General features: G+C 40.5%; 2 protein-coding genes across 3 annotated transcripts; one reads left to right on the top strand and one right to left on the bottom strand.

Annotated features, from left to right (window-relative positions):
• Positions 1 to 454: 454 nt before the first annotated feature.
• LOC147799289 (actin, cytoplasmic-like) lies at positions 455 to 4,498 on the bottom strand. The gene is made up of 5 exons (XM_087135316.1): positions 4,291 to 4,498; positions 3,744 to 3,921; positions 3,141 to 3,380; positions 2,366 to 2,612; positions 455 to 2,039 (listed from the first exon to the last, which is right to left on the bottom strand). The coding sequence occupies exons 2-5, from the start codon at positions 3,876 to 3,878 to the stop codon at positions 1,522 to 1,524; spliced, it is 1,140 nt and encodes a 379-aa protein (XP_086991442.1). The 5' UTR covers positions 3,879 to 3,921; positions 4,291 to 4,498; the 3' UTR covers positions 455 to 1,521.
• A 2,669-nt stretch (positions 4,499 to 7,167) lies between these two features.
• On the top strand, positions 7,168 to 20,629 carry LOC110986383 (ATP-dependent RNA helicase DHX58-like). 2 transcript variants are annotated; one of them, XM_022248207.2, is made up of 19 exons: positions 7,168 to 7,450; positions 8,937 to 9,115; positions 9,675 to 9,797; positions 10,144 to 10,488; positions 11,413 to 11,553; positions 11,981 to 12,059; positions 12,600 to 12,727; positions 13,181 to 13,345; positions 13,805 to 13,945; positions 14,348 to 14,565; positions 14,804 to 15,028; positions 15,668 to 15,742; positions 16,000 to 16,162; positions 16,377 to 16,475; positions 16,890 to 17,056; positions 17,282 to 17,423; positions 17,674 to 17,895; positions 18,303 to 18,470; positions 18,927 to 20,629. In XM_022248207.2, exons 2-19 carry the CDS (start codon positions 8,953 to 8,955, stop codon positions 19,574 to 19,576), a joined length of 3,414 nt encoding a protein of 1,137 aa, XP_022103899.2. In that variant the 5' UTR covers positions 7,168 to 7,450; positions 8,937 to 8,952; the 3' UTR covers positions 19,577 to 20,629. The 2 variants fall into 2 exon arrangements, with proteins under 2 accessions (XP_022103899.2, XP_086991413.1); XM_087135287.1 differs by lacking the exons at positions 8,937 to 9,115; positions 9,675 to 9,797; positions 10,144 to 10,488; positions 11,413 to 11,553.
• The last annotated feature ends 189 nt before the right edge of the window (positions 20,630 to 20,818 follow it).

Genomic DNA, 20,818 nt, shown 5'->3' with positions numbered 1-20,818 from the left:
TGCGTTGTGTGTAGCCTTCAGAAACTTTGTCTAGACTCATCAAAAGTCTTCATTTGGCATTTAAGTTGGCATACATGGGCGTATAACCCGGAGGAAGGGGGGGGGGTACATCACACACACCCCCCCACACACACTTTCTTTTTTGATGGGGAATATGCCATCTAGGATCATCCTTTTAGCCTCCACTGGCTACGCCGCTGATTGGATCTCCCCAGTCACTTTTAGGCATCATTTTAGGCTCTTTTACACCTGCTTCCAAAATATAGATGCGTATATTCTCCTCTAAAAAAAACTCGCTGGATGTCATTACGTGTTGGGACGTGAAATTGAGAATTCAAATAGGCCTAAACACGAGGACAAACGTTACCCTCAAGTTAAGGATACAGTGCGGCAACATAAAACTTCAGGGCAAGGGAGACGAATAAACCCAGTTGACAAAGATTCTGAGGACGTCTTTAGTTATGCTTTTAACCACCAGATTAATTTATTAGACGGAACGCAAATTGTTTAACTAAAACAAATAAAATAAATAATTAACTAAAAATATGAATACAAAATTGAAATTAAAATGCTAACTTGCATTAACTTTAGCGTGTTCAAAGTAACCCATCACTCCATCCAGCCTGCGGAGTATTTCTTTCGGAAAGAATGCTGAAATGTTTATTTAAGACGTAAACCCGAGAGTGTTGTGAACACAATTGTCTACTTCATTATAAACAGATATAACAAGATAATGAAGTTTAAATTGGGAATCAAGGAAAAACTGGTTTTACAAAAATATTTTCTTCACTATGTGGATGTGGTTACTTATGTGCATTAAATACATTACGCGTCTATAACTAAAAACTACAGTTAAGCTCAATATTACCCTTTTGAAAAATGTGGCCGCTATTTTACTAATAACTTTTGAACTGGACTGATGATCGACACAGGCACACAAAAACTAGCATTGCCTTTGTAAGAGCTATTCGTGTAAAGATCAGGTGTCCGGTCTATGGTCTTTTGGCTTTAAACTTTATGTTACCCGAAGTTGGAATGGGTACGAAGTTAATCATTTTGGGCTTAACTGTAGTATATATAAAATATGACTAATTTTAACGGTGTTTATTATACAGAAAAATGCGAGACAAACAATTGCTATGTTGCCTGTAATTCACATTTGAATTAGACTTCATTTTTAAAACTCGTTGAAAAGTCCCAATGCATATTTAACCAATAATAGTCACATGCGTTTTACTATGTATCAAGATTAGAACTATTTTGTGTTTTATAACAAAACGCTCTTCAGTCAGTCTTGCAACATTAACTAACAACAGTTGAATTTTCGCGCAAAACCTCAACATTTCAGATGAAAATTGATTAGAACATATTTTCTGTAAACACAAAAATTGTTTCATTTGTGTATCATACGCACGCCCAAGACTGTATCTAAACCGAAGAAAGCACATTTCGAGAAAATAAAGTTTTGGACTCCGACTGAAACCGAAAATAGACAAAATTTTCTTCTGTGAACTTTCCAAACTAGAAACATTTCCGATGAACGATACCAGGTCCGTTCTCGTCGTACTCCTGCTTGGAAATCCACATTTGCCCAAAGGTGGAGAGCGAGGCGAGTATAGATCCACCTATCCACACCGAGTACTTCCTCTCCGGGGGTGCAATTATCTTCACCTTGGAACTGGGCGGGACCAGGGCAGTGAGTTCCTTGCTCATCCGATCAGCCGTGCCCGGGAACATGGTGGAACCCCCAGACATCACTACATTGGCGTACATGTCTCTGCGGATGTCCATGTCGCATTTCATGACGCTGTTGTACAGTACCTCGTGGATACCAGCCGACTCCATCCCGATGAGGGAGGGTTGGAACAGTACCTCTGGACAGCGGAACCTCTCGTTGCCGATGGTGATCGTCTGACCATCGGGAAGCTCGTAGCTCTTTTCCACGCTGGAGCTGCTTTGGGCGGTCACCATCTCCTGGTCGAAGTCCAGAGCTAAGTAGCAAAGTTTCTCCTTGATGTCACGGACAATTTCCCTCTCAGCTATTGTGAAAGAGTATCGAGAAATTGACAAGATGGTTTTATATGCAGTACCTGCCGTTGATATCGGGAAGTATGGTTGGTCGGAACAATGCGTGCTGGCTTCGTTTCATGCTGACCATAGCTTACTGGACCCAGCTCCTCAAATTTCATTAGAAAGACAAGCGCAGCTACACGGAAAATATTTCTATTTTGTCTCCAGGTGCGAAATGGCCCGTCAAAATCTTTGATGAGTGCAGACAAGACAAACCCAAAGTCAAACTCTGAATAAAATAATGTTGCAGATTTTGTAACGATCAGTCAGTCAGTGAAACTCTTTCAAGACTCACCTGACGAGGAGAAGGCGTATCCCCGCTCCGACAGAATGACCATGAGGTAATCGGTCAGGTCCCGGCCGGCCAAGTCCAGTCTCTGGATGGCGTGGGGCAGTGAGTAGCCCTCGTAGATGGGCACAACGTGGGACACCCCGTCACCAGAGTCAAAGACCACGCCGGTGGTTCGGCCGGACGAGTACAAGGACAAGACCGCCTGGATGCTGACGTACATGGCAGGGACATTGAACGTCTCGAACATGATCTACCAAAAATGGATGTGCATTGAATTAAAATAAATTAAAATATAACGAACCGTTTCGTCAATAAATACAATTCATCCAAAAATTGAATTACCTCAAAATTTGATCATGAAAATTTGAAAATCGAAATTTCGGACAGTGAAAATATGTTGAAGTTAAAAAAACTGTTTAAACTCATGATAACTTGATTATGTGTCATATAATTTTTAACGTATGCTTGTCAGTATGAAATGAACAAAATATTTTCAATTCTTTAATTTTCCTATGCAAGTGTGGCATCTTAATACCAAAAGAACACTAGGAAAATGGGTTGTGCAAAATATATTATTATTCGGAAGCATTTCAGGAAACATTGTGATCCATTCTGTCTGTTGATAACGTCACAACCGGCAAATTTGAATTGGCATGCATACATCATTGACATCTTGAGGACTGAAATGAAATTGTTAATTGTTGCATTGCCACAATTGTTGAATTTCCCATGAAGTTTTAAAAATTTCAAAACCCTCATGCGCCCGACTTCTACTTACTTGAGTCATCTTTTCTCTGTTGGCTTTTGGATTGAGTGGGGCCTCAGTCAGAAGAACTGGGTGCTCCTCTGGTGCCACGCGGAGCTCGTTGTAGAAGGTGTGATGCCAGATCTTCTCCATGTCGTCCCAGTTGGTCACTATGCCGTGCTCTATGGGATATTTGAGGGTCAGAATTCCTCGCTTGCTCTGGGCTTCGTCACCGATGTAGCTGTCCTTCTTGCCCATTCCCACCATCATTACCTGAGATTTTTAAAAAATAAATGGGAATGTGTCAAAAACTAAATTTAACTCATTTGTGTAAGAATAAATTTAAAGCATGTCTTGCGCGAAAAATATTACAGAATTGCTAACTAAAGAACAGTTGAGGGATAAGGGACAGATCACATAGAACCCCCCCAATTTACAATACACAGGAAATCTTGCGAATTTCTACGTCTCAGTAAGGTGCGCAAGTATTTTGTCTTGACTTGACATCAACTTTAATTTGTCTACTCTGGGCCAAGTGCATTTTTTTCTGGGGGGAGGGGGGAAGCAAAACAAACTCCAGGAATTACAGAACTGGTCAAAATTACCCAAAACACAGAAATTAAGATCTTTGATTACCTCGTGACGAGGTCTGCCCACCACAGCTGGGAAGACGGCTCGAGGGGCATCGTCCCCAGCGAAACCAGCCTTACACATGCCGGAGCCATTATCTACTACCAACGGGCAAATGTCATCGTCTTCGAATGCAGACATGATGCTGTCGATTCTCGTTAGTTAGGAAAGATTAGAATATCACCTGCCAAATAGAAATAACATTAATCACATTTAAAGAATTGAAAGGAAATTGGCCTAGCATTGTGATTTTTTTTTAATTTGAAAAGGTGCTTTCCGCAGACTCGATTTGTATCTTCAAGAATGCAGTACCGAAACTTTACCTTTTTTGAAGGAAAAAGAACATGGTTGTCCAGAAAAAATTATGAGTCTTTCAGCTCTAATTGAATTTTCGCAATCTGCAAGTTAAAGCAGGCTTAACCACGGCGGAGGTCTTGGTAATTTCAACTTTTCGTGTGGAGTTCCAAATAATATTGTACTTGGAGACATCATATATACTTTTATCTTTACTGGATCCCATGTTAACTGGGAAACCTAACAGAAATGTTTTTACCGGAGTTGTAGCAGCTCTGTCGATGTATTGACTTGTGCCGTATATCTCTTGAGGGTTTTATCGAGACGAAAATGTAGCTGTCAGTACGACTGTCGGCTCTTGTTCCGTGCTTCAAATCAGTCAGAAGGTCTCTCTTTCATCGCAGGTGGTTTTCTTGGCTGGAAGGGAGCAAGGTACCCCTATATATACAGTTGGTGGCAGAAATCTTGCCTCCAAATAAGGAAAACTTGAGAGCAAAGTCATTACATCAGTTTCTGAGATTCTCCCCAATGATATTTGTATTTGATGAGTAAGATGTATTATTCATGAGTTTACAGGAAGCCCGTTGACCTGGCAGTCGATGGAGCACGTTAGAACTATTGTTTACATTTACACAAGGTATCTGTGATGCCAGGTTTTATTTTCGGCGATGAGGCTTTGTGCGCAGACGTACTAATTCCAGGGGCAGCTTATTTCAACCTTCGCCAAATAAGGCAATCTTTTTTACTCAGGCCAATCCCCTAGGGTGGGGCCACGAAGCGGTTAGCTTTCAAAATTAATGTGCCCCCCGCACTACTGCACAGCTCACATCGAATAATAGAAGGGGTTCCCATGGGTTTCGAACGTACAGGTGATTCGAAGCTGGCAAGTACGTGGTAGACTCCATCTCCAGTCGTATGAACCAAATTACATGCAGTTAGCATACGAGTCAAACGTCGTACGCGACGCACTGCTCATCAGGCCTACGTATCCCCCGGAGCATGTGGGTGATTCTGTTTTTTGATCTTGAATTAAAAGTACCAGCATTTTACAAACGGTACCAACAACTGATCGGGGGGGATGGATATGGGGAGAATTCTTACTGGTGAAAATGGGACCACAGTTTTGGGGAAAAACACATTTTGCCCCTTGAGACTAGACCTAAAGACACCATTTTTGCAAAGTGTGATAACTGCAGACATTATCTGATGGAGACCACTTAAAATAAAATATCCACCTGAACTGCAAAGAAGATTATGATAACAAAAAGTACTTAATTTTTTTAAATTTCACTATAAGTATAATTTAGTGAAGTATCTTATTACCAAATTATCTTGCATTTGCAGTGAAACACCTTTCCAAGGTGAGCTAGGGACACTTCTTTTGTCTAACACAGTGTTCACTAATGTGGATTCACAGGAGGCAACTTAGGACAAAACCTAGGCCTATGCTTTCAAATTGTACAGAGTGCAAATAGCACAAAATGGCTGAATACACGTCTAAGCGACCAGAGCGCTCTGCAAATCCATATTTGGTAATATGTATAATGCGCATGCGCTCAGTGTGTAAACAGTGTAGAAGTGAGTCAGTGCGACAGGGCTGTGACGGGTTCGTTGAAGGTTATTAAAAAAATCAACGTGAGATGGAATATAGTAAGATTGCATTGGCCAGTCGGTATAAGAAATTGAAATATAAATGCGAAGTTCATTGTTAATGTTTTCATTCTTAAAACAAGTTTGACTTTCTCTAATTACATGTATGTTTATTTTTTTCGGTTTCTGTTTTGGTGTTTCAATGTTTCAATTGCTTTACTAAAAAAAACGGTCGTGGACACGTACGTTTGAGGTGTTTTCATTGGCAAGTGCATTCCATGGAGTGCTTTTTTGGCATGTGGCCAAGATAGAGTATTCAACAGCAGTTCTTGAGATGCTGAAAATAGATCATAAATGCAAATCCGGTAGGTTGTGAATAGGGACCGATATCTTATTTGGTTCATTTTCATGTTTATATATGTATATGCTTTCATATTTGTAATGTTTTATATATATTTGTCTTGGTTTATCATATTTGTTTAATTGTACCTTTCTTGTAAACAGTGATTTTACTTGCTGTTAGAATTACGTGTTTAATAGATAAAAAATGAATAAATGAAAAGGCATTGAGTTAAGTTTTTCACATGGGTGAAGGGAGGGTGAACAATTCCCAAGCCATGCGGCTTTTGGACTTGCCGCGGCGAGCTAGCTTCTGGGCGGCCAAACGGGGGGGGGCATGGACTTATAGGGGAAAGGAACCCGAGTCAAACATTAAGTAATATTTTTCTTCAATGAAACACTGTGTGAAAAGGAGATGTTTCAGTTTAGAGTATTTTGTGAAGTTGGGCAATTCCAACTCAAAAGTGGGGATTATGTTTAATCTTGGGAAAATTAACTTCACACACTCAAATAAAGTATTAAACATAAGACAAAACCCTTTATTTCATTGAGTTGTTGGTGAGTTTTGATATGAGTAAGTACATTTTTCCGTTCAAACTGTTTCTGGGCTAAACGTGTGAAGAATTTTGCAGCATTGGAACCTAGTTTTCCCATTCAAAATGGAAATAATTTAGGAACTTTTAAGGCAGAAGGGAACGACCATGCCAAAAGAGTTCTTTGTTGAAAAAAGAAACTCGTTTAAAACTGAATATCAATGTCGTCAGTGCTCTTTCTAGACACCACCCTTAAAATTTACATGTTATCCATAATATCACAACAGTAATTGTAAACCGTCAAACGAAGTGCACGCAAAGTTTGTTTTATTAACATTGGACTGTAGGGGAAAAAAACACTTTTAAAGTTAAAGCAATGTGAAATTAATTCGCACCCGACAATTTGTAATTATAACATGAAAAAGCACAGAAAAAGTGCCCCCACGAGAGCCTGTTTAGAGTGTAGATCATACAAAAAGTTGTCATAAAATTGAACAAGTTGCCTTGTAAAGTTGCACTGTTTTGAATGACCAAGAAGACAATCTGTAATCATACGGTCTCGACGTAAAGCTTGAAGAAATATTATGGTGGCGCTGTTACTTTCGCTTGTTTGCGCGCGCCTATATGATTGCACATTGGGGGAATCCCCGCGATTTCTCATCGCACAGTGCAGCTCACGGTTCCCGTACGTGCGAAGGCTTGCGCGCTATGGAATAATGTGCCTGTGTTATTTCATGAAAAAAAGTGATACGCACTGCCGATGGTCATCTCTTGGATTGCATTGTTGCAGTACCTTCAAAACACCATTGTCGCAGAAAGTTTGCTGGTTGACATCATTTCGATATGATATTACGGGCGGATGGACGGGACCTAACGTCCTAAAAAGCCGCCTACGTATCGGGCACCATGCCGCCATGACCGCTCCGGGTTCAAACAAGAATAATTCACGATTGTCAGGTACGTATCCAGTGTAAACTTCCGTGCGTGGTATGTGCCAGATCTCAACACTGACACTGTCTAAGCCTTTTTTTAGACCATTCTTTTTTGGCAACATTGGGTTTTAATTTTGCACAGGGTGTCAAATGATGTCCGTGTATCAAACTCTCCAAGAAATTAGCACGAGGAAACAGATTTAGGCTTATGCCTTGTAACTATCCGTTATCAATACTTTTCGGTCTAGCTTGAAGTTGAAACTTAGGCTGCATCGGAATCTCTTGTCTAGAGCTAGGTCTAGGTCTTCGCTCCATTGGAAATGCATGGAGATGCGTAGACAATAGACCTAGCCGTAGCTCTGGAAGCCCGTTTTGGACACGGCCTAAGCTAAGGTGGAAGCTGATGGATCCCGATGCACAAAGAGCAGAAGATTGTATGCTAATAAAAATCTTATGGCCTTCAGAAATTTAGGCCAAGGTAATAATGCCATGAAGTTCATATGGAATAAATTCCTGACTCTAGGGCCGGATATAATCCGAGTAACTCGGACTCTACAGATCACCTGTTTTAACATTTGGACATGGTCGGGCAATCCCATCCAAGTTACTCGGACCAGGTTGGACAGAGCCTGATTACTCCATTCTAGAGGTCAGGATGATGTCACTGATTCTTGATTCTCTCTCTGATTGGTCAGTTGATGGCTATTCCATATTTCACACTCAAAACTGAAAGGGGCAAAAATAGTGTTGCAGTCTAAGGGGAAAAATCTGAATCATTGACTAAACTCTTGACCTTTACATCAAACGTGTCTGAAAATTCACTATTTATGCGCTATAAACATCTCCCACTCTGTACTGAAAAGGTTTCAGTAATTTTTATCATATTGTTGCCAAACAAAAGAAAACATACGAATCCCTGTAGAAAGTGAATGGAGAGTTGTCCCTTTCCCCAGACGTCAAGTGCAATAATGGAACAATCTCCGACCTCAAGAATGAAAGCAAAGTGAGTTTATGGCTGTGTCCGAAACGGGCTTCCTGAACTACGGCAAGGTCTATTGTCCAATGGAGGGAAGACCTAGACCTAGCTTTAGACAAGAGATTCGGATATAGCCTATGCTGCTTCCAAGAGCAGATTCAGAATTAATTTTCGTTGTTGTTTTTAATTTTGGGGAAGGCAGTTTTTATGTCGTGTCTAATTTAAGTTTAGAATTTCATTATGTAGGCTGATTACCTTCCTGCCTCTTTCTTACGGGTGAGACTAAATTCCGGGACTTTTTACACACTTGGGGAAAGATAGGAAGTGAAATTGTTCCAAAAAATCTCCAATCACTATATCTCAAATACAACAAATGGACCTTTTGGGGGCATTCTTGATCCCAGACCCTTGCCCCCTCCTAGGATCTGCCAATGGATACTTTGACGTGATGATTTTTTTGTTTGGTTTGAGTCATAGCTCCCCATCCTGAGCAGCAGAGTTTATTAGTTGAAGGAATCACTTTTGGTTTTTGAAGGACACTTTTGTAATGCATGATGGCGGCTCTGAATCAACAGAAGTTCAAGGGATCTGGAGATCCATCATCAGCCAATAATGGCCTCCTAACTGTTGTCTTCAGGGCTCCGCTTCTGAACCACCTATCAATAGACTCTGGTTTCCTGGGTGCACTGGTGCAATCATGTCTCATTTCAGTTGGTAGGTAGACTTTGTGTTGAACTTGGTTGCTGAACCCAAGCCTGTGTGGTAGCAAATATACATGTATCACTCTGTGGGCATGCTTTATTTTGTTGAAAAAGTAAGAACTTGTCATCAAGCACTGTTGCACAACTATAGTTTCAAATGACTCTTGTAATTCAGGATTCATGGTGTTTGGCCTGTATGTCTATCAGACATTGTATTCTTCAAAAATTGATATTTTCTGTCAAACATGATATCGTCTACAAGTGGTTAATTCCTTGAATGACTGAACTTATGCCCCAGCTTTACACTTGCAGATAGTCATCAAAGACTGCTTAAAAATTGCTGGTTAACAAGTTTACCAGTCCACAGTTAGATCACTACTAATCAAATGAATTATACAGTGATGCAAACAGAAAGTCTTACGTCTTGAAATTGTGAAGCATGTAGACTTGTTTCCAGTTGCTGCTGGTGCGATCTGAAATCTTTCCATTCGTAAATGTACCATATTTATTGTGCAACTGATTCGTTCTTTGGTTCTATCGTAATGATCGTTCTCCTGTTTTTATTTCCACAGACGAGCAAGAAAGCATCTTAAGGAAAGAATCAAGAGAGGACAGGATCCGGTTTTTATTGAGGATAATTGGGTATTATCCATCAGATGTTGTGTCACAGTTCATTTCAGCTTTGAAGCAATCAGGTAGAAATCTAACACCAGGGATCATACACACTCAAAATCGCACATAGTTGTTACTTGGACTATCCGCACATGTTGAATATAGACATTATTTATTGAGACTAAAATGTTACTCTAGCATATGGGGATGAGTTTTTCATTCACTACCTTGGATACAGATATTGATATCCTCTGTGTAATTGGCACAGGAAAATCCCTGGACAAACTTAATTGCTGACATAAATAAATATTTGCGTCTCATAAAAACTGGTTCTTTGTTCTTCAATCTGAATACTCTCATATGCTTTCACTGATGTCAACATCTGTCCGGTTTTAGAGCCATATTGTGATTTTTCCTATTACTTTCCAGACGGCGATACCAACAGGCTACTGGCTGACCACATCGAGGGAGTCCGCAACATCCCCCAATACGACAGAGAGCGTGGACTGATAAAGAAGCATTATCAAAGACTCGCACAGGATATCGATCCTTCTGGCATGATTCCGCACCTCACATACATTCACATTGATGATAGAGAGCGCATTATGGCTACATATGCCAATGGGCACCTTGATCTTGCAAGGTGTGCATTGCTTCATCTGACACTAAGAACGCTTGCTCCAGAGTGGTTTAATGAATTCCTGACTGCGTTGGAAAACACTGGCCAAGGAAACGTCGCAAGGCAAATGCGAGTGGACTTTCAAAATGAAGAAGGTATTTTTTCTTATGGTGTCTTCTGCAGAGATATTTTACAGCATTAGTGCACAGCATGAAGAACAAAGTTTGAGGACTGAAAAAGACCTGGTTAGGGGGATGGAACTCAAGTCCAGAATCTTTGTTTTTGGGTTGTGGCAGCTGGTTTGATAATAAAACAAACTGCCGAAACAGTAGATGGCTGGCTTTGTAAATTCAGAAATAAACATTTAACCACTTGCTGCTGGGTGCTTTTAAAAATGTTTTACACCCACATGAATGACTGTTTGGTGGCTACTCTAACTGACAGGCAACCTCCATTGACTCCTGAGTATTTCAGCGAGGCCTGCCACCCTGTAAAGAGAGCCCAAAATTGTGAGGTGTTGTGTAATTCCTTTGTTCCCAGGGAATGCGAGTGCTGTCTTTTCAAACGCACTGGATTAGCATGCAGCGGTGCTGTGTTGCTCATCAATGGGGCCCTTATCCGTGGGCACACTATGCCCAAAACAGTGGTACATCCTGTTTAAAAACAGTGACTGATTACCTTCAAAAAATGCAAGCCCAAAAATTATGGCGATTCCCAGCAGCAGGGTCTTTTGTTCCAAGTACTATCTTTTGTTACACGCACCAGCTCTTTTGTCTAATTTTGGGCAGCCCGGCTCTGCATATAAACCCATGGTGCTTGACGGAGGGTTTCCTGGCAGCAAGTGGTTAAATGACTTACAGGCAACCTTTGATTATCTCATTTCCTAATTTTAATCTGCTACACTTTTCCTATAACTCGACAAAGAAAATTACCAAGAAATTTTGGAAATATCAATTTTGCTCAGAACGTTTTTAGTACTGTCACTTTTTCAAGTTTCTGGGATGCTGCAAGGGTTAAGAATCAAACTGTCTTGTCAGAAAAGTCACACTTTTTCTTGGATTGCTTTGCCTCTTTGGTAGAAAATGCAATGGAGACACAAGCATTGCGAGCCACGACTGAAGCTAGATTCAGTGAAGAGACCAGTCTTGGCCTTGCTGCTTTGAGCTTGGAGGATTATCGGTGTCCAGACAGGCATAGACCAATGGAACAGAGAGTGTCAGGTAATATATGGTGATCTGACTTACATCACTGTCATTGTCATCGTCACTAACTAAATGACCATGACACAAATGATTGTACTTGGCAAACCATTTAAGGAAGTAACCTGATTATTGATCTGAACGAAGACATCACCAAGTCTGTCTGGTTGCAAGACTCTTGCAAGCTATGGACAGGACAACTCCAGAGTAACGGAATGGTGCTAAACAAATAGATAGCATCATTGCCTTACCAAGCACATTAACATTCATAATTAGCAAAATAATTTTTCTTTTTTAAGTGCTGCAAGTATTAGTTTAGTGGTCCTTTCTTTATTTGTTTATATTCACAATTCACAACGTGTAAGGGGGGTCAAACTATGTCCAAATCATCTCTCTGTTACCATGGAATCGCCCAGTATGTTTACCTTCTCTTTTTGTGTGCTTTAAGGAGAAGGTATGAGCGGAATGCAATACCCTAGTCATCAGCAACCAGAGAGACGCTCGCAATCAATGGGACCGCCTACATCGTAAGCTTCTCCAACCATGCTCTCCGCAAGCAGCAATATACTTTACGGTGTGATGTTTATTCTGGTGTTAAGACTATGACAAGTGTCTGAAAAATTAGAATGAAAATACAAACACATGATGGAGTCTGGATGTGGTTGGTGTTGAGCAAAATAGTGTAACTGATGTTACTTGTGGTAGCGCTGCATGCTGTTGTGTACTCACCACAGAGCTGAATTCAGGTTCATCTCAAGTCTTCATCACAACTCTAGCATAAGTTTCGGCAAATCAAATGCACGTCAGAGCCGAAGGCCCGGCACAAATTATAAGGAGGAACTGAATAGTGACATAGACATGCCTTTGTCGTGGTTCACCGCAAAGCTTAAGATGACTTGAAATCGAAAGAGTTGTAATGGACGTGTGAGGACTTGTTGACTCTTGTGAAGATTTGATTAGGGACTACATTGCCAGGTAATGGCATGTCATGAAAAAAGGCAAAGTGAGGTACTTTGTTCTGAGTTTTTGTCATAAATATTAAATTTGACTTGATCCTTGCATTGTAGAACCTCCCGGACACGGTCACGCTCAGAGAAACGGTCAAGGCCAGCTTCTTCTCGAGAATCCTCCAGAAGCCCTAAGAAACGAAGAACCTTGTGCAAGAGAAATAGAGGTAGACCAAATTTCGGGCCAGGTAAGCAATTATGTCCGATGAGAAGTAATCCACTCTGTAACATTGCAGTGATGGTTCCTCTTGGTGGAAACTCACCTCGTGCTCGGGTTTCAGTGTTGGACGCATAGGTCCATGTGACCATCATACGTTAGATTGTATGGTCTCAACACCTGTGCCGGGCACCCAGATGTAAGGATTCACACCAACATATCTCTCATTTGTTGATAAGGGGGTGCATCAGGTCGGGGGTGGGGATATGACTTTATACCTCACTGGAAAAGAGTTCAGTTATAAATACTTGAATTGCGATGTAGAGAAAGTATATGAATGATTAATTATGGACGAAGTTGGCACAATGTTTATTTTCCTTGTACTTCATGTATCTTGTCTCTTACTCTAAAAACGGGTGTGTTTTTTACTTTAATTGCTGATTCACTCATTTGCATCCGGTTCTTTTCTCTAATTCGTGTGCAGTGTACAATAATATGGTCATACAACAGAATGTCCAGAACATCTATAACAACACCACCAATAACAAAGTGAACATCATCAACAGCCAAAATGTCAAAGCAATGGTTGGTGGCGAAAGGAACACCATGAATATAGGAGAGCAGAGATGCAGACCAAATCAGATGCCAGGCAAGAATGACCAAGCTTTGCTTTTTACATTTTGTGCACCGACCATGTTCGTGCACTGTTCAAGATCTTGAATTTTTTCAAGTGTCATATTATAGGCCACTTTTAATTGATGTTTTTAATGCAGGCACAATGCCAGGAAATGGTGAAAGCCTCATTTGAAAATCTGTTCATTTGTACAGTTTCTTCTTTTTTTCCTTGTAATGTTGCAGTTTGTGCTACTTCAAAAGTCTTTCATTCATAATAAGTCAAAATCTTAAAACCCACTTCCAATTTGGGGATTTTCCCTCAGAAATGTTATAGCCATGTTAAATCTTTCACATAGGATTTTGAGGCAAGTGATGAGATGTCCCCAACTTGCATGATTTTACCGATTTAAATTGGCTCACCTTCGATATCCAAAAGGGTGATTTGTATGGATATCGCTCTCATGGTCAGAGTCCTTTTATCCGATGTGTTCAGACGGAGAAGCAGATTTACAGCAAGATGACCGGTGTAGAGGAGATGATGAGCCTGACCACGCCAAGGTACCCAGGCAGGAGGACGTACGTGATGTGTACGGAACACCATTGAGCAATGTTGATGACACACCACCAGGCATGGGTAAAATCGTTTTGTATAATAGCCTCTTCTATATGCAGAGAAGGTTGAAGAGACTTGTATGGCATTATTATTGTCAAGGAGTGCATTATTAAAAGATATATAAACAATCAAGTATTTCTACCTTGATAAAGTTTAACTCTACCAACAGCAGATGAAGTAAGGAGATACAAAAATATCCTGAATTGTCAGTCATCATTCATTCTTATTGTATTTACACAAGAGGCAATCTTTCTTTTAGTTCTGTCTTACTCTGAATCCCCTGACTCTGATGTAACAAATTCAATTGCAGTTGTTTCAGATGACCACTCGCTACAATTCTTGAAGATGAATGCTGATGATATAGTGTAACCAAATTGTAAAAAAAGATCAAGTGAGAATATAACAACATTGTACTTTCTTCAGGAAAATCAAGCATGGAAGGTATCGAGATAAAGAGACCAAACTTATATGAAGACCAACTGGAGCTTGCTGAAAATGCCGTGGCAGGGAAGAACACTGTCCTGGTAGCCCCTACGGGATCTGGCAAGACTCATGTGGCAGCATACATCATCCATGATCACTTTATTGCTAACCTACCAAAACCTGTAAACAAAAGACGTGCCCTGTTCCTCGTCAACACTGTAAGTGGAAGGTTCTATTTCTAAAGATTTGTCACTGAAAAGCTTCTGTATTTTTATTTACTACAGATAAGTTTAGAACATAATTAAATTCAGCTTTATACAGTCTTTGTAGTAATTGAGCCACACTCTTAAATGTTGGAAAATTTGGTTTCATTGTGGACTATAGCTAGTGCATATATTTTCTGGTGTGAGTCGCAGATTTTTTCTAAATCTTCCATTTTTAAACATTTTCTCGCAGGTCAATCTAGTCGGCCAGCAGCAAGAAAAACTGAAGGAGGTTCTTGAGCCCACAAGCTTTTTCTCCGTCATTGGAATCCATGGGGCTTCAGAGTTGTCCTTGAAGGAAGAGGTAGCCAGCAGGAACGTCATCGTGCTGACGGCGCAGTTGTTAGAAAATGCCGTGAAGCAAATTTCCCTGGAAGAATTCTCTCTGCTGGTGTTTGACGAGTGCCATCTCTGCCAAGTAAGGGTTTTTTAGCTTGAGTCTTACTACAGTGAAAAACACTCAAACTGTTGAGTTGTACTTGATTGTGTCAGTGAGTCTACTTTTTCTCTTTTCCAGTCATGACAGTTTTAAGAAAACTCAAGATGGACGCTTTTTGATATCAAAGGTTTTCTATTGCAATAATGAGTCATTGAGTCTTTAAAGATACATTGTTTCAATCAAACTTGGGTCAACAGCATGCCGTGTGTGCTGTTTTCTAAAGATAAATGTCTGAGTGGTAGGTTTACTTCTGTTCCTGGAAGCCTTAACTGCAATACGACCGTTTCACAATAGGGCGCCTCCAAGAGTTTGCAACACGTTGGCCAATCACAACGCTCGAAATTTGTCGACTTTTTCTAAACGCGCTTTGGGTCAACAACTTTCGCGCATTGTGATTGGCCAATGCGTTGCAAAATCTTGGTGGTGCACTATTGTGAAACGGCCGTATTATTCTGAAAAAAACCCAACATTTTTTCCAGAGAGAGTGGTGCAATTAATAGGTTAGATTCTTTTCCATTGGCTGGTTCCCTCTGTTCTCATAACATAAACAACTGTCAAATTTCTTTAGCAGAGTACCATTTATTTATTACCCAATGATTGACTTTCATATGGTTGCAGAAAGGTCATGCCTACAATACAATTATGGCGCGCTACCTAGATGAAAAACGGCAAGGCAAGACAAACTTACCACAGGTAAGGTCACATTAAGATCTAAAAGTGATCTCTCTGAGGCTGAAGTAAGAATATTCAACACTGCACTGGAGCTTTCATCTTATTGTCCTCGCTGAAGTACAACTTTTTCAGTGTAAACCTGACAGCTAGGATTGCTGCTTTACATTATAAATGATTCATCAGTAGTGGTAACCGTGATCTCTTTGACCGTTCACACAATTGACCTTGAGAAAAGATCATTGACCGATGCTGTACATCACTTTCATGGGGTCTTGCAGATCATTGGTATGACAGCCAGCCTGGGGACTGGCAAAGCCAAGACGCAGGATGATGCTGACAATCACGCCGTCCAGATTTGTGCCAATATGGGTGCTGAGTGCATCTCCATGGTTATCAGAAATGTAGCAGTGTTAGAATTGCGGGTCAACATCCCTCAAGAAGGTCAGTAAGCAGTAAAAATAGGCAGAATTTAGAGTGAATCAGAATGATTGGGAAAAACTTTGATGGAAAGTTTAATTGTGAGTTTTTTTGAAGCATGTCTGTAGCACTTCATACATGCAGATTAACGTGTCATCAATTTGCAGGCAACAATAGTATTGAGAACCTGATAAACGAGTGACAAAATCACTGATTCTAGTTTTCTTTTCATTGGCAGTCGAGCCCATTGAAATAAGATGCAGAGAGAAGGATCCATTTGCTGAAAAGATTAACCAGATCATGGAGAAAATTGAAAAGATGCTTAATGAATCTCCAAGTAAGTTGGATGGGGTTAAATGGTATGGAAAATGTTCGTAGACTGTTTCTAAATGACTGACTACGTATTGATATAGCAAGGTCATGTTTTTGTTTTCTTCCTCTGTGCCAATTTACGACTGGTCTAAAGTTCTTGGTGAATTTTGATTATGTCACCATGAGTCTAATGAAATTACGATAACTCTTGGTTCCTTGACTATCCATTACTTAACAACACAAAAACTAATTACATAAGGTTAGTCTGGGGCTATTGTAATTTAGGATTAAAAAGTAAATCTCTCTCGCTAAAATTGAGAAAATTGTCGTATCACCGCATGGAAGCTGACAATGAGCATTTCATTTGATCGATCTAAAAAAAAAGTATTAGCCAAGAATGTTTGTTTTAGGAATCAAGTGTACGTACGTTTTCCTATAGGTCTGGACGTCCAAAAATTCATTAGGTCTGCGTGCATCCCCAGCCAGCGAGGTAGCCAGGCATATCGTCAGTGGTGTGACCGAATGAAGCGCAGTGCACAAATATTCATCAAGAACGGGCAGGACGCTGTCTACCGCATGCTGCAAACCTGTATTACTCATTTAATGGTATGGGAGAGTGTTCTCTAATTTATGAAAGTATAATGAATTGAGTAGGGAAATATGGAACAAGCAGATGGCACTTAAGGATAAATTTTTGGGAAGTAGAAATGTTCTTTTAATTCCATGCAGTGGTGGATACCTTTTGATAAACTTAGTCTCCATATAAAAGAGTGGTGTAGTAAAGTTTGTGGAGAAAGATTTGTGTGATTTTAATGTTGTGGTTATCGACAGGAGTACAATAAATCTCTGGTAATCAACAAGCAGGTGCGAACTGTGGATGCTTTTGAATATCTGCACAGGATGAAGGATGCCATGAATGATAGAAGTAGCTGTTTCGATGAAACTGACCTTCAACTCTTTAAACTGTTTATCGGTAAGCATGGCCAGATTTAGATCCACAAAGATCAGGAAGGATTAACAACAATTTCAGTGGATGAGGTTTCGCACAGTCCCTCAGAACAAAGTGGGGGTTTTGGGTCTGATTAGTGCAATGCATACAGATTGATAGAACACTTGCTCTTGGCAGTACACTTAAAGTACAGAAAAAATGGATATCGGATGTTGTTTATATACATTTGTGTCCTGTTCAGGAAATATGATTTCATTTTCTTGATGTGTTCCAGATGAAGAGAGAGCGTTGATGGAGGTAAGCGAGGACCCAACCAACCAGAACCCTCTGCTGGAGAAACTCTCTGAGATCATCCAAGAAGAGTACAGAATCCGTCCTGAGTCCAGGGCCATATTGTTTGTCAAAACCATCGACACGACCGAGGCCCTTCACGACTGGCTTACCCAGACGCCAGAGCTGGAGTTTTTGACTCCCGGACGAATCGCTGGGTCAAGAGGTCAGTGCAGTTATTCCTTTTCAAAAGCTGGTGGACTGGAATTTAGATGCTTGGACCAGGTTTTGACTTGTGTTTCATGGTGTGCTACTTTGTTAAATCACTTTAAATTTGTAATCTTGATAAAATGTCTTGATGATAAGTTTTTGACACAGTGCAAAGAGTTTCTGAGCATGGAACTAAAATGTTATACTCGTTGTCATGGCAGTGGTGTGAGTAAATCTTGAGATTTTCTCCAGGATTCATTTCCCCTTAAATTTATTCTGTATTTCATGTTCAAATTTTCAAAATGGTGACCCGTACTCCAGTGTTTGGTGCTCCTATTATGGAAGGTCAGTGTTGTTCTGGATGGTACCTGGACTCCTTTCATACTGAATTGTCTGGATTTACTTCCTTTCTCTCTATTTCAGACATGAACTCAATCCAGCAGAACAAAGTGATTGAACAGTTTCGCAGCGGGGAGCACAAGATGTTGGTGGCGACCAACTTGCTTGAGCAGGGTACCGATGTGCCGGCATGCAACCTTGTCATACGACTTGACTATGTGCCGAGCGACTTTGGCCATGTTCAGATCAAAGGTAATCCTGAGTCATAAGCCTGCCCCCCTGTTGGTATCTTCCCCTTTGTGCTTCCTCCCTCTGTTTGAAATCATGAAATGAACAAAAACATTATACTGCCAAACCAGTTGACTGAATAAAGCAGGTGTAAGTTAGTGGGAAGATTGTACCAGTGTTAGGAAGCAATGTGTATAAGAACTTACGGAGACCCTTGATGTAAAAAAAAAGCAGGAATTAGGAGGGCATATTGAATGGAAAATGTTTCAGCATGGTGTTTTGATGAGGTGTGACATGTACAATTGTGACTTGAAGGTTCATTGATTGAATGGAAGACGAAGAACAGAAACTCCCAAACAATGCAATTTGATAAAAGCTGTGTTGCAGACGAAGTCCATTTCTGACAGACACTCTTCAAAACTAATATGAATTGATTTGGAATTGTGCCTATTTTCTTTTAATGTTTTGCTTGATTTTCAGGCCGCACAAGAGCTAAGGACGGACGGAGCTACCTCATCACGTTAGTTGAATCAAAAGGTGTCGTCCGCGATTCCGCTAACCGCCAGCGAGAGATCATGATGAAGGAAGCAGCGCAGAATCTGATGGCAAAGACGCCGGGCCAGTTTGTCTGTGCAATGGAACGCCAGCAGGACAAAGACAGGCTGGAGAGACAGGCTCGGCAGGAGCAGAAGAGGGATATTCGGCAAGACAACCAGGGGGAGACCTTCGCATTCTGCTGCATCAACTGCAGCATGGTGGCTTTCCATTCGTACCACGTCGGCATCTACGTGGAGTCGCAGTTCCTGATCTTGGACCCTGACTTCGCGGGCCGCATGGAGATCAAGGAGCACCCCAAGCCCAAGAAGGTGGGCAAAGATGTGACAGTCGTTGGCAAGATGTTCTGTAAGAGGTGCGGGCATGACTGGGGAGCGCTGACCCGCATCCAAGATTCCTACTACCCTTCGGTGAGAATCTGCCGCTTCAGCTTGAAGAACGTCAGTACTGGGGAGCCACACACCTACAAGAAGTGGAAAGAGGCACCCTTTGAAGTTGAAAAGGTGGCAAAGCTTCCACCGGAGGCAAAGGTCAAGGTGCCCACTAGTGTCCTCAAGAAATTACGAAAGCTGTGAACTTATAATTGATAGATTTGGCCCAGCATTTTGGCACACTTCCAGTCAAGTTTCTTGGTCTTTGAGAATTTGGTAGTTAAGGATTCGGGGGAGATATGACAGGTTGCTCATACTCTAACTAAAATCAGCTACTGCTCATTAAAATATAAATTATATTACGTTCTTGCTAATATTCAGTTGTACAACATTCCTTCATTGCAACTATACTGAGGTTTATATAACATGTACATGTTTACCCAAAAATGGTATCATTAGTTGTGTCAATCAGTGAAGTCATTGTAATTAATCCAAAGAAAATTGTGAAGTCCATGACCATCAAGTGTTTAAGCCTGCGTCACTGTATCTTGTGAGGTTTGAATACCATTAAATTACTTGTGAAACTATTTCATTTCAGTGCCTGTTTGTAGAGGAAATATTATGGAGCTTTTTTCAAATATGTAAAATGGTTTGTTGTAATTTTAATGTCAAGATGCAACTGAACTGAAAGCTATTTGTAATAGATTGGATTCAGTACTTACTGTAATTATATTACTTATGTAATCATTTGGCAAAGTTTACTTGAATTTCCCAAATACTGTATAAAAGTGTCGGCAAAATGATTATGCACAAGGGTCTGATCATGCTTCCTGACAGAAAATGATACAACAAAATGAAAATCAGGGCATGATGGTCATTTCCTTGTGAATTTTAATTGCTGTAAGCCGCTAAGGGTGGAACATTTACACATTTAAACAAAAAAGTTCCAAAACCGTTTACAGAGTTTCCCAAATGTTCCAAACAGTACCGCCCCTTTAAGAGGTTTGACATTTTGATGGACGCAATCTTGGTATCAGTTTTATTGTAAATGATGATGCCTGTAACATGTAAGCAGATTTTCGAAACACTTTACTGCTCAGTCACATCAGAGGAATAGCATGAATTCATTACCCTGTACACAATTTGTTGTGTTTAAACTTTTCAATGACACTGTGGTAGGGGTGGGACGTTGATACGTTTAACTGTATGGGAAAGTTTCCTAAACGTTTTTCATATTAAACATAAATTCCCACCGTGTTTATGAGCCCCATTAAGTGTGCTTACTTTTACAATACTGTTAGGACTGACTTGACACAGCCTCTAACGTTTAAAGTTCATTTGAAATTCTAGAGGCTTATGAATTAATTGAGCCCCATTGGTCTTTCAAAGACTGCAGACAGTGTAAAAATTTCCAAGGAGGTAGCGTAACATTCAAGGACATGACTC

Source organism: Acanthaster planci, linkage group LG04 (assembly GCF_054643075.1).
Source record: "Acanthaster planci isolate LZ-2023a linkage group LG04, COTS_SCS, whole genome shotgun sequence".
Taxonomy (NCBI): Eukaryota; Metazoa; Echinodermata; class Asteroidea; order Valvatida; family Acanthasteridae; genus Acanthaster; species Acanthaster planci.
The sequence above is the reverse complement of the archived record's forward strand: the minus strand, read 5'-3'. Positions and strand labels throughout refer to the sequence as shown.